Source organism: Triturus cristatus, chromosome 5_1, assembly GCF_964204655.1.
Source record: "Triturus cristatus chromosome 5_1, aTriCri1.1, whole genome shotgun sequence".
Classification (NCBI taxonomy): domain Eukaryota; kingdom Metazoa; phylum Chordata; class Amphibia; order Caudata; family Salamandridae; genus Triturus; species Triturus cristatus.
The window spans coordinates 404,047,468-404,061,622 of record NC_140587.1 but is presented as its reverse complement, the minus strand read 5'-3'; the positions used below and the strand labels follow the sequence as shown (position 1 = coordinate 404,061,622).

Here is a 14,155-nt window from a genome sequence, read left to right as displayed (position 1 = left end):
ACTACAGTGCGCATGGGCATCCTCTCCATCCTCAGATTGTTTTTCGCCATTGTGGCAGTGATGGAGTAGATACAGAAAGTGATGACCATGCTTACAGTAATTCTGAGAGCTGCAGCTGCTACAGGCGCCGGGGAGGAGGGAGGGCGATATGAATGTCAGCAGCCCTACATGCCAAGAACAGATGCATACTGGTAAGTAGCATATTCAGTTCGAGGCATGTGGGCTGCTGAATTCATATCTGTGCATAGAATAAATAGCAGTGCCCTCTATTAGCGGCGGCTACCAGTGCCAGCTGCAGCGGTCTGAAAAAGAGTTGTGAGAACAGCCTGTCCTACAGCTGCCTGCTGTTTTGATTGCACATCTACACAATAGTGTTTGGTAAATGTATGTGTAGTGGACCAGGTGGCTGCTCTACATATATCATGCAAAGGAATGTTTCCTAGGAAAGCCATGGAGGCCCCTAACTTACGTGATGAGTGGGCTCGTGGAGGAATCATTAATGTACGTTTAGCCTTTTGATAGCACATTTGAATACATTTAACGATCCATCTGGCTATACCTGCTTTGGAGATAGCGTTACCTTTGTGGTGTGGGGCAAAGGCAACGAAAAGTTGTTTTGTTTTCCTAAAGACTTTAGTCCTGTCGATGTAGTACATGAGGGCTCTCTTTACATCCAGTGTATGGAGTGCTCTTTCTGCGACAGTTTGTGGGTTTTGAAAGAAAACAGGCAGTTCAATAGTTTGATTCATGTGGAACTGCGATACGACCTTGGGCATGAATTTGGGGTTGGTACGTAGTACGACCCTGTTTGTGTGAACCTGTATGAATGGCTCTTGAACGGTTAGTGCCTGGAGTTCACTAACTCTCCTTAAAGAAGTGAATGCTACTAGGAAAGCTACTTTCCAGGTGAGGTATTGAATCTCGCATGAGTGCAGAGGTTCGAAGGGTGGACCCATCAGGCGTGTGAGGACCAAGTTGAGGTTCCACATTGGAGCTGGTGCGTGGCTTGGAGGAATTACTCGTTTGAGTCCTTCCAAGAATGCTTTTATGGCCGGCACTCTGAATAAAGAGAGGTGCTGCCTGTTCTGGAGATAGGCTGATATTGCGGTCAAATGGACACGTATTGAGGTGTATGCCAGATTGCATCGGTATAGGTGTAAGAGGTAACAAATTATGTTCTGGATGGATGCGTCTAGCGGGTTAATGTCATTATTATTGCAATAAATGACGAATCTTTTCCATTTGGCTGCATAGCAAGCTCTGGTAGTGGGTCTCCTGGCCTCCTTAATGATGTCCATACAGTCAGGTGGCAGGTTTAGGTAGCCAAACTCTAAGACTTCAGGAGCCAGATTGCCAGGTTCAGCTGTTGCGGATCTGGGTGCTGAATCTCTCCATGGTTCTGCGTCAAATGCGCGGGTTTGATCCGCAGCCTTTGATGCGGCACCACGGAAAGTTCGAGAAAGGTGGTGTACCATGGCTGGCGTGCCCACGTTGGAGCAACCAGGACGAGTGTCAGTGAGTGTTGTCTGAGTTTGCGTGCCACCAGCGGTATCAATGGTGCTGGGGGAAAAGCGTACGCAAATCTACCGGACCAGTTCATCCGTATCGCATTGCCCTGCGACTGCGGATGTGGGAACCTGGCGGCAAAGCTTTGGCATTTTGCGTTTTCGCTTGTGGCGAAGAGGTCTATCTCTGGATGACCCCACTGCTGGAAGTACGGTTGGAGTACTGACGGGTGTAACTCCCACTCGTGCATCTGGTGGCTGTGTCTGCTGAGCAGATCCGCCATCTGGTTGTCCTTGCCGGGGAGGTGTTCCGCCATGAGGAACATGTTCCTCTGAATGGCCCACTTCCACATGCTCTGAGCCAGATGAGACAACTGTGGAGAGTGTGTTCCTCCCTGCTTCTGTATGTAGTACATGGCGGTCATGTTGTCCGTCCGGATCAACACGACTTTGTTGCACAAGTGTACTTTGAATGCTTTCATAGCCAGGAAGATTGCCATCAGTTCTAGAAGGTTGATGTGCATCTTCTTTTGTTGTATTGTCCATAGTCCCTGCACTGTGTAGTTGAGTACATGAGCTCCCCATCCCTGGAGAGACGCGTCCGCTGTCAGTATTATTTGTGGAACAGGCTCTTGGAACGGTCGGCCCTTGCAAAGGTTTTGTGGATTCCACCAATGCAGAGAGTTGTATGCCCGACCGCTCACCAACACTAGGTCTTTTAGTTGCCCTTGAGCCTGATTCCATTGACGTGCTAAGCACTCCTGAAGCGGGCGCATATGTAGTCTCGCGTGTGGGACTATGAAAATGCAGGAGGCCATCATGCCTATCAACTGCATAAACACTCGCGCGGGAAGGGAGTGTTGGGGTTTGAACTTGGAAATCAGCATTTGTATGCTGTTGATTCTCACTAAATTTGGCTGAGCTGTGGCCGCCAGAGTGTCTATGATCGCACCTAGGTACTGTTGTACGTGTGCGGGTTGGAGATGTGATTTTGGGTAATTTAGTGAGAACCCCAGACTGTGAAGAAGGTGAATGGTGCGGGACATGTGGCTGGCACATTGCTGGGCTGACTTTGCCTGAACAAGCCAGTCGTCCAGGTAGGGGTAGACATGAATGTGTTGCCTCCGTAGATGTGCAGCCACAGTAGCTAGGCAGTTTGTGAAAACCCTGGGCGCCGTTGTCACGCCGAAGGGAAGAACCTTGAATTGGTAGTGCTGCCCTTGAATAGTGAACCTGAGATATTTCCTGTGTGATGGGTGAATGGGTATGTGGAAATACGCATCTTTGAGGTCTAGTGTGACCAGGAAGTCTCCCTGTTTGAGCAGTGGGAGGACTTGTTGCAGGGTGAGCATGTGGAAATGCTCCGAAAGAATGTAGCGGTTGAGGGGTCTCAGGTCTAGTATAGGTCTGAGTGACCCGTCCTTTTTCGGTATTAAAAAGTACAGGGAGTACACCCCTGTACCTTGCTCGTGGACGGGTACGACCTCTATTGCGCCTTTTTGCAGCATACTTAGCACTTCCTGCTGTAATAGCTCTAAGTGCTCTGAGGACATAGGACGGTGTTTTGGCGGTATTGTGGGTGGAGTCGAGGTTAATTCTAGGCAGTAACCGTGTTTGATATCTTTGACCCACCTGTCCGTGGTGATGGAGTTCCACGTGGACAGGAACCTTTGTAGCCTTCCCCCGACAGGTGTTGTGTGGTCGGGAGGAAGGGAGAGGGCGTCACTGTTTGTTCTTGGGAGAGGATCTGGTATTGCCGTATCCGCGTCCTCTGCCCTTTGTGCTTGAACCACGATATCCACCCCGGGTGTTTTTATCGTAGGTACTTTGGGTGTTGCCCTTGTTGTAGGTTTGCTGTGACCCCTGTCCTCTACCTGCTCCTCTATTGCCGGGGCGACGAAAGGAGCCACTCCGAAAGGTCTGCGTTTGGAGTGCCCCCATGGGCTTTGCAGTGTCTGTGTCCTTTTTTATTTTTTCTAGGGTGGTGTCAACCTCTGGCCCGAATAAGTAGTCTGGGTTGACCGGCTGGTTGAGGATGTTATTTTGCACCTCAGATTTGAATCCGGAGATTCGTAATCAGGCGTGTCGTCGTAGCATGACGCTAGTGTTTATGGCCCTGGCAGCTGTATCTGCGGCATCCAGTGCACATTTGATGGATGCGTTCGTGAGGAGTTGTCCCTCTCTGATGAGGATCTCTGCTCCCTCTTTGTATTGGTCAGGGAGATGTTGTAGTAAGGTTTCTAATGTGTCATAATGCGCTCGATCGTAGCAAGCTAGGAGCGCCCGAGTATTGGCAATACGCCATATGTTAGCTGCTTGGGCTGCAACCCGTTTGCCGGAGGTCTCTAACACCTTGGACTCTTTGTCCGGGGGAGGAGCATCCCCAGTCGTCTGCGAGTGCGCCCGTTTGCGAGCATTCGCAACTACTATGGAATCCAGAGGCAACTGGCCTCTAATATAGGTAGGGTCCCCAGGCGCCGACCTATATTTTTTGTCGATCCTGGGGTTTATTACTCTTGCCCTGGTGGGTTCTTTGAAAATGTCCTTTGCTGGTTTGAGGACACCTTTCAACATGGGTAGAGTTTTGATATGTCTTTGAGGATGCGAAAGTATCCATGAGAAAATCGTCCGATGGCGTCAGAGTGGAGTTGAACACCATGATTGGCCGCAGCACGTTCAATGAGGGCGTTGAATGCGGCAGTGTCCTCTGTGGGAGACGTTTTTGCGCCATATAGCTGCGTGTCCTGTGTATCCATAGGTGCGCCCGAGTCTACAGGGTCATCCCAAGCTTGGTCAGGGTCCTGTTGGCCTTCAGAGTCCATTTCTCCGGGGAAGGGGACGTGGTCACCCATGTAGTCCTCCAAAACGTCGGTTTCGGAGTGTGTCGGAGAGAAGGACTGTGGATCTTGGTGAGCGGTATGGAGAGGTTCGTAAAGAATTGGTTCCAAATCCACTGGCAGCTTTTTCTTTAGTGGGATCCGGTAGGAGTCCAAAGCTGGCTCGGAAGTTATCCTCTTGTGGAGCATCATTCTGCCGGTTGCGGCATCGATGATGTGTGATGGCGACGTCTCCGTAGGAGAGTGTTCTGCAGGTGTGATCCTGGTGTGGGTGACACGTGTTCTGATTTCGAACAGTTTTGGCGCCGTGGATGGTGGCAGGCCAAAAGTGATGTTGGCCAGTGCCGGAGAGGCTTTTTGAGCCTTTTTCGGCTCGGAGCCGGACGTGTCCTGGAGGGCTGCCTTGTCTTTGATGCGTTGCAAGGACGCGGAAACTTGCCGCACCTGGAACGCCGACGGTTCCTTGGCGCAGACCGGTTCTGTTGAGGCAGGCGTGGACTTCTTCGGTGCCACGGGGTCATCGAGTCGAGGAGAGGTAGTAGCTGTCGACGGCGTCGATGATTGTGCCTTTGGTGCTGCTTTCGCAGTGGTGTGAGATACAGCAGCCATTTTGACCTTTGTGGCCGGAGCCGATTGCTTCGGTGCCGGGAGCCGAGGCGGTTTGGCGGTACCGATGGTCTTTTTCCGTGTGTCGGCGCCGACGTCGGCTGCTGCAAGCTCGGCCCCGAAGTCCCGTTTGGTGCGGTCGGTGCCGACGGGTTTGGCTGGCGTCGAAGGTGTGGTGGGCTTCGATCCGACCAGTGTCACTTTCAGTTTCGGTTTCTGCTGAACCGATACGGCTTTCGGTTTCGATGAAGGGAAACCAGCCGTTTTGGGTAGTAATGGCTGTCGCTGAATGTCCGAGGCCGGGCCAGAGGGCGGGGCCGAAAGAATGCTGGATAGGTCTTGGGTAAGGCCCGAAGGCGATCCCTCGACCGGAGCCATAGACTGACGCACTGGGATATCCACAGTCTGTACGGGTAGGCCTTGCTCGTCACCGGAGCTACTCTCTTCGGTCCCTAAGGCCTCATTGTAGTCTCCTACCTCGGTGTCGGCTTCGTCTCTGTGAAAGAGTCGTTCTTCGACGTCTTCCGATCCGGAGTCGTGTTCGGAAGCGGGGCTGGAGGGTAGGTTCTCCACGTCTTCCACATCTTCGTCCTCGGCGTTGAAGATGTCGGTCGGGGCCGGTGCCGCTTGCTGCGCTTCGAGTCTCGCTGCTCGTCGATTCCGGAGAGTCTTCTTGGATCGGAATCGGGCACAGGCCATACATGTGGATTCGTCGTGATCCGGCGAAAGGCATTTGTTGCACACCGGGTGGACGTCGACATGGGGATATTTCGCATTGCATACAGGGCACCGCTTGAATGGTGTCCTCGATTCCATCGTCGGTGTCGGGTCGATGGTCGGGTATGATGCGAAAAAGTTGTTCTTGAAGTTAGTAAACTAACAAATAACTATCGATACCGATCGGGAACAGTACCGACGCGAACTAAAGGCCTTTTGGCCTGTAAAAAGTTTTTCCTAACTTGAGTCAAGATAAGCACATCCGAACCCAATGGCGGAAAAAAACAATCTGAGGATGGAGAGGATGCCCATGCGCACTGTAGTCCAGGGGAGGAGTCACCTATCCCAGGATACTTCGAAGACTCTTCCAGGACAACAACGTGCAAACATCCGGACCCAACACTAGGCGGCGATCTATGCACAGATATGAATTCAGCAGCCCACATGCCTCGAACACTTATATCACTTTAAATGACCACAACAATATTAGTTAAACAGTCGGTGGTCAGCAATAGGCAAAGATGGCGCTCTAAGGTCTATCAAAAGTACAAATCAGTTAAGGCAGGTAATCTGGCACTGTGCATAAGGTAGGGAAAAACCACCAGATCCCCATGTTTGTGGCCAGCAGACCACTAATGCTAAATATACAAATCCTGACATACGTTCAAAAGTTACTCCATAAAGTTGCATTAAATATCATATGATGCTTGTCTTTATATTTTCAGATGTCTTTAATTCAAGATCTTTAAGCCTTCTTAGCCAACACGTGTTTCGTCGCTGTTACAGGGGATTACCCCGCGACTTCTTCAGGGCTGAGGTCAGTTTCAAGTAGTCTTAGTTACGGTGATAATTCCAACCCGGAAGGGGTTCCTATAAGTACTGCCCCTGGAGAGGTAGACCAATTAGTCTTGTGTCTGGAAAGCTAAATATGCAGTCAGACTGCTGATTTGCAAAGCAAACAAACCACACCCTGGAGATCCAAAGGGTTCTACCCAATATTGCCGGATGGGGCAACTCTTCTAGAAGAAACTCCCTTATATTTGGTTGTCTGTATCATGAGTTGGGGTGGGCCAATTCCGCGCAATTTCCTCCCCTCCCCTAATAATGGGCACAATCTGATATCTTGGGACACCTATTCACCTTCCCCTCTCTGGTGTGTTAGGTTGGTAGGGAGTGAGACAGACTAGAGTTTTTCTGAACTGTACCTCCCACAGCTCTTGGTTATCCTCTCTAAGCTAGCAGCTTAATGAGCTGCGAAGAATCCACTCCTAAAATCTATGAGCTGCTAAGGTGTGCCACAGCTGAGAAAGCAGTCAGGGGAAAACCCTACCTCTGTTCAGGTCTCTACTACCTGCACCAGTCTCAGATTGGTATTTTCTAGGGACTCTATTTCTAATGAAGCCAGGTTCCTTTATTAATATGCAGGGTCTCCTCTTCTCCACTGCTGCTATTTCTAAACTCTGCTCTGACTTAAAAGCATACATCTTTTCCAGTTCCTTGGGCAGCTCAGGGACCTCATGCATCCTCTGTCTTGTGCCCTGATAATGTGCACCTGTCCTTGAGGATCCCTTTCTTCCTAGTTCCAGCAGCTGCATACAGCTGCCATTTTGCATGGCTCTACTCCAGTCAATCAGCTGCCATTCTCTATTTTTTCAAGAGTAGTGAGCCTTTTTGTCAAGAATTCCTGTCATGCGAGGGGAGGAAAACGGTAACCAGCGAAAACGGACTACATCTCCCAGGATGCTTAGCGGTTGAGAGGTTATGTAAACAGGAGAGCTGTTACATAACTCAAGGAAAACACGCCCTTATGTAAACAGGAGAGCTGTTACATAACTCAAGGAAAACACGCCCTTATGTAAACAGGAGAGCTGTTACATAACTCAAGGAAAACACGCCCTATAAAGGGAGGAACCGGGAGGTACAACGCTGTCGGATATTGTGTTTACACCGACGTACCTGCTTAGTGAAGAGCAGTGTTCCGGAGTGGTGCTCCAGTAAGGCAAGAACGGAGGTAGGTCGAGTCGTTACTCCCTGGGCCGTGTCTTGCCCCATCGTCACCTGTGAAGGACCCGGAAGCTCTACCGGATAACCATTGAGCTTCGCTTTTTGACTCGGCTGAGTCAAAGCGCAGTGGCGCTTTTGCTGGTTGGAGTCGTAACTCCCAGCCCGACCAGAGATACAGGGACTGCCAGCTGTAACGCACACCAGGAGGTGTTTGCCGCGTTACAGACTCGGAAGTCCACAGGATCGATCGAGCGGCTGCTCTCGGTTCAGTCTTCTTTGCTTGTGATTGGGGTATCGGTGACGCATCACCAGGAGGTGACTCCGCGTCCCGGTGCAGTCTGAGGAAGAGGTTGAGCGGCTGCTCCCTTCAGGTAGAGACCCCGGCTGGGTGTTTCCCTGACTCCTCGATTCTCCCCAACACTCTTCGTGCCCCTCACAGCCTACCGATTGGCATTGTCGGCCATTTCATTTCTGCCCTCTGTTGGCATACGCCGGGATCGGCGTATATGCAGAGGACGGTTAGGACCATCCGTGCTGTGGGCTGGTAACGTACTTAGCCTGGAGGATTCCAGTGACTATAACCTTTGTTTATTCCTTGTATTATTTTTGCCTTCATTAAAATAACTAAACCTTCACAAGTGGTTGCGTTCTCATTATCGTGTCTGTTAAACGATCCTGAGACGTTCAGGGCGTTACACTTTTCTCAACATGTGAATCATATGGACGGAAGCACAGAGTAGGCGAGCATTGGAATCCCGTAACACAAGATACATAGGTTATGCAGGTCAGCTGCTGGAAGGAGCAAGCTTTAAGCATGGCTTAACACATACGTCTGTCACTCAATTATATGTTATTTACACAGTTCTGCAACAGCTCTTGTCTGACACAGATATTTCCAGGAGGTGATGGATGCAATGAAGTGGCAAAGGCGAATAAACAAGACCTGACAAAAAACAAGCAACTGTAAAATATATTTCCCATCATAAGGTGATATGTTTCATGATATTACTTAGTACGATAGCCAAAAATACACATAACCATCAAGAGAGGTCCAAATTAAAAGACTAGTATCATTAAAAGTTGATAGGATAACAATGAATAATACTGAGAAACTTTTGTTTAAAAAAGTTCACCATTACAAAGGTCAGCAAGAATTAGTCACTACGCAGGAACGTAGATAATTAGATGAGTGCCCAACTACTGGACTTGCTAAGGTACAAAAACGGTACTTTAGCAAACGAATTACTGAATACATTTCCTTGTACTCAAACAGTTAATCTCAAAAATAGGTAGGAATGCATTTTATCACAGATAGCAAGAAGAAATACAAAGTGCATGCAAGGCAAACAAAATGTTGATTAGGCTGAAATAGGCAGTAATTTATTTGGAAATTTGACAGCAAGTCACTTAAAATAGATCATAAAAATATAGCACACAGTTTAAAATATTCATTTTAGCGAGTATACTTGCATGAAAATAGTTATTTTTTTACTTTAGACACTATTGAAATCATTTTAAAAAGAAACTTACCACCAATAAAGATTATTCTCAAGCTGTGCACAGGTATATAGAGCACAACAGTGCAATGAAACTATTCTTTCTCCCTGAAGCTCTGAGAAAGTCTGAGCAGCATGTTCCAATTTAGAAGCTACTGAGCTCAAAGTTTCATCTACCCAGGTAGCAACCTAAAGAAAATAAATACATTTATGCAATTTTCTACAACAGTAATTTTGTTAACTTAAAAATATTTGCTTACACCACAGAAGCAAATTGTTCCGCGGGCAATGAGTTACTCTGGTGACCTACTTGTACAAAACTATTAAAAACAATTAAACAGGCAGAAAATCTACACTTTACATGGCTTCAGCATGAAATCTTAAACTGCACTAACAAAAATAGAAGTGCTTCTACACAAATTTAACAGAATACGAATGTGAGAATCAGGAAATATCTTTGCTCCCGTGGGATTAACGTGAAAGTGTTCAATTGAATAATGTGTTTGATTAAGTTAGCCAAACCGGGATCAATAAACAATTCAGTTAACTCATTTTATGTTTAGAATCAAGGATTTCAAAAAAGGTGGTAAGAAGCATTCAAGATAAGAACTCAGGACCAAATAAAAATGCTGGTTTCCCATTAGAGGTATTATGTTGACTGTTTACATTCCAAACATAAAACAACCTAATGATCGCTATAATAATGGTAGTATTTCTATTAGTAGCAACACTGGGGCGAGTAGATGAATTAGTAATAGTACATGTACTAGTAGAAATGTTACTATAATGATGAGCATTTTTTTTTTCTTCACCAAATTATAAGTTGACTACTAGGAAATAAATGAGTGCTTGACTGAATCGAATACATAGTAATTGATCATACATATTTCTTACCTTGTTGGATTCTGTGGCCACTGTAGCTCTGATACTATTTGCAGACATCAAGACTATCTTTTCGCTGGTTAACCCCAAAAATGTAGCTCGTGGATGATGTAGAGAGAGATTCTTAAACAAAAACAAAAACAAAAACATTATAAAACAGTATTTCTTCAGATGACTCGCATGTAAGAAAACAATAAACTACTCACTTGTGCATTCCTATAAGGCTCCGATTCAACCCACTTCCACTGATAAAGCTCTCCTTTACTGCTCACTGCCACCAGCTCTGAGTACAGGGCTCCAATGGAAATGAATTTCGTCCCATCCTGCAATAAGGAAAGATTTTAAAAAAGTCAATACTCCTATGCTATAACAATACAGTAATAGAATGTCAATTATTGTAATACGTAAGGGTTTGCTCAATGTACAAACAAGATATAGAAGGCAACTGCCTCTTCTTGATTTTTGTGATATGAATGTTGCACTAATGTCTAATATAAAGATTTTTTTTTTTTTTTTAAAGTCAATACTCTGACATCGTTCCTAACATTTGTAATTGTTTGTGATTAGTGGAAAACACTGCAAATTACAACAAGAGTTTAGACTGAACTAGAAGTGATCATGCAAGCTTAGAATATGTTTACCCTTCTACTGTAAATAAACATTCATATTTATAGGACAAACAAGAAGGCAAAAAAGCACAGCCAGTGAATCACAGCAAAGCTGTGAGATGGGTGCCCTTCAGGGTACAATAAGTACATTAACAATGCTTCGAAGCAGAGCTCACAACCAGCAGTACTTAATTATCGTTTCCATTCATGACAGTGCTCGTTTTACAGATTTATGTGCACTGCTGGTCAAACAATGCAATTACACATCTCTGCCTGCTAGCAGCAACTCTTCGCTCTCCCAGACAAGGTAGAAGAATACAGGGTAGAAGAATCGATCCAGTAACACGTGCTTTGGATATTTAAGCTTGCACAATACAGGGCATCCTGGAATAGAGCACAATTTAAAGGCGAATTCTCAAGAAAATAGTGTCCCTTACATGGCATACTGTATTGATCAGTGCTTTTGTGCTGCAGTTAGTTACAAAAAGGTTACTTGAGTTGAGTTTTGAATCTTTATAAATTTACATGATATAACCGTAGTAAAATGACCCTTTTTAAGTCTCGCGTCTAGCATTGCAGTGCGCAGCAGTGCTCGTGCAGCACAATACCTCTTGTACGGGGTTTAGAAAGCTACCCACACGCTTGTGCGTGTGGTTTTGCTTTCCCCGTCTGGCATTGGCCTGCGTGTGTTTTTTTTTTTTTTAAACGGCACGCAATTGGGCAAAGGCGGGACAATGTCCCGCCTTTGAAACGCCCATTCCCGACGGTGGCCAGCACGCACAGCAGCGCGCGTTCGCCTTGCTGTCGCTCCCTCTCCCCCCTCCGCTCCTCTGTGGTGTGCACGCACCACTAGTTGTTGACAATAACATTCGCAACGCGATCGCTTTCAGTGCCGCTTTTTTATTCCTTTACTTTTGGTATAATTGCGTCACCCGCGCTTTACTTTTGATGTTATAAGTAAAGCGCTGGTGCCGCGATTATACCAAAAGTAAAGAAATAGATATTTTTTTTCTATTGCTTTCCTTTTGGTATAATCGCAGCACCCGCGCTTTACTTTTAAAATTAAAAGTAAAGCGTCGGTGGCGCGATGCTTGTTTCCATTTAGTTTTGTCTAGACTGTGTGAAAAGATGATACGGTCGGAGTGTCTCGTTTTAATGGGCCACTGAGAGTCTGATTGAGCGACCAGTAGCATTGGGTCATTCTTTTCATACCTCTCGTTTTCCCTACTGAGTTTGATGTAGTAAGTTAATAACACTTCTATATTCAACCTAGATTATTCTTGTAATGCATCAAATCGAGGGGTATCACTTTGCACCAGTTTGAAACTGGTTTAGAGCATCACCTTATACTTGCCACCTTTCTGTATTGTTTTAGAAAGCGGCGTGTGTGCGGTTGCGTATCTATCAGGCTTATGTTTTAGATTCAAGTCTTGCAGTGAATGTAAACTCCGAACTACCGCCAATTAAAAGTTAACTCGGAAAGGATAACATTGACCGTACGAGTTCTTTCGTGGGGTTTGAGCTGATTTGAGTTAAGTAGCTTTTTTACAGCAGTCGGCCTGTCTTAAGTTATAAATTCACCTACCACAGCGTACCATTCCAAAATTAACCCAGTTAGTCCATAAGAATATCTCCTCACCACAGCTGCATACGCGTATTGTACTAGATTTTTGTTTGAATGGGAAAGACTCCTCATCGAGTCTCATTGTATTAGACGCTCTTCCATCAACCATACAGTGGCCTTTATCTTTTCTTGTCTTTCTCAATATGTTGAAGCCATCTGTACCTCTATTTTATTTTAATTCTGGTGTATTTTTTGTGACGTGTTAGATATTTGGGTACCCATTTCTACTCGTAGCAACTCAAAGCACTGTAGCTTAATGTGTGACAGAAGTACATCAGCCTGATTTGGTTTAATTTTGCAGCACATGGCCTGCTGTAGCTTGGCTGTGCAACCCAGGATGATGTAGACAACACAGAAACATTGAGTTTCTATATTCAACAAAGAGTCTGTAGCCAAGAGCACTGTATAAGTAGCCCATGAGTCAGGTCGCCTGTGCAACTACACAACTGAAACACTACACTAGAACATTCAGGAGTGGAATAGTGTCATATCGCTGTTCATCTCACACCATACAAGCATGTACTACACTTCTTACTGCTAAAGGTGACTCGTACATTCACATTGATTGTAGCCCTAATGATTACTCGTACCTAGATTATAGCGTAATTTTTAAATCTAGATCTCCCATTTTGTCTTTCTTTCAAAACCACACACATTTTGTTCCACAGCTCTACATTTTGTACTTTTACAGCATGCCTATACATTCCAGCACTATCCTTTGTCCCACCTTGCCATGGCTTTTTGGAGAAGACTAGTATTTACTATATTCTCTCTTTCGGAATTTGTCCCAAAATAAATTGATAGCCATACAATTTTACTGTAAAGAGCCTATGGCAGAACAAACTGGCAGGGCACCGGGATGCCTTTAACTCGTAAAAACGTTTTCTTCAACTTACTTCCATGAGTGACCTTTTGTGCAACATTTTTGCTAGAGCTTAATTCCTGGTGGAGACTATTGGCACACATTTAGCAATTTATTTTGTTTGTAACTTTATTTATTCACCATTTTATATGAAACAATACAAGACCATATGACAATGTACAATTAGCAAATAGATGCAGCTTGATAGAAGGCAGGAGAATCTAGTCGAGGAACATGAATACAGAGTAACAGTGCATGTTTACAAGAAGAGTGGTACACGTGTTCGGACTTAATAAGATCACAAAACACAAGTGAGGTCTAGTTGGTGGGTTCCAATAAATTTTGCAATTCTTGCGTGATTAGAAACGCGCCTCAGTTCATGCTTGCCTTTCGGTTGTGTAGCATCTAATGCAGCCTCTAGTAACAGATTGTGGTTTTGTCATCATTCACATTGCTGTTCAAAATCTGTCTATCCCAATTATTTTTGTATTTGGAAAACTAGACAAGTTTAGACTGAATTCTCTATAGCTTTCCCACATATTAAGTTGGATTTTAAGAAGGCTCTTATAAGACAGTATTTTCTTGGGGGCGTGGCCGAGCCAGCCAAGATGGCGGACTCTTCTCCCTGAGGCTCAGACCGGCGGCCCGTGCAAGCGCCACTAATACCTGCCCCATGCACCTATCAGCCCTGTAAAGAACAGCACTGAGCCGGGAGATCGCGACGACAGCTCCGGTGAGCCCGGAATCCCCGGGTCAGAAGTCGCTGGCGCTGCTGGGGCGCCGAGCGGGAGCTCCCCCGGGACCGCTGGGCAAAATGGCGGACTCGCGGATCACCAATGTAACAGTCCGAAATGACGGAGGAGGCAGCCGCATCCTAAAGTGGGACTAACGCCACCGGAGGGCGGACATACCATAACCAGTGCCCCCACAGGCGAGGCAAACAAAAAGGCGCCTCAGCTGAGCTCCGGAGGGAGTGAAAGTCGCTACGCAACAGGGGGCCGGGGGACGACACAC

The 14,155-nt window shown here is 46.2% G+C and overlaps 1 protein-coding gene across 15 annotated transcripts in view; it reads right to left on the bottom strand.

Moving 5' to 3' along the window:
* The window catches only part of UBR5 (ubiquitin protein ligase E3 component n-recognin 5), a 2,036,132-nt gene that overhangs the window by 1,681,195 nt on the left and 340,782 nt on the right, over positions 1-14,155 (bottom strand). For all 15 annotated transcript variants that reach the window (XM_085605144.1, XM_085605147.1, XM_085605145.1 and 12 more), the window contains 3 exons: positions 10,254-10,370; positions 10,060-10,170; positions 9,200-9,354 (listed from right to left, as the gene is read on the bottom strand). In XM_085605144.1, coding sequence (XP_085461270.1) covers positions 9,200-9,354; positions 10,060-10,170; positions 10,254-10,370 — 383 coding nt within the window. The remainder of the gene's footprint in view (positions 1-9,199; positions 9,355-10,059; positions 10,171-10,253; positions 10,371-14,155) is intronic.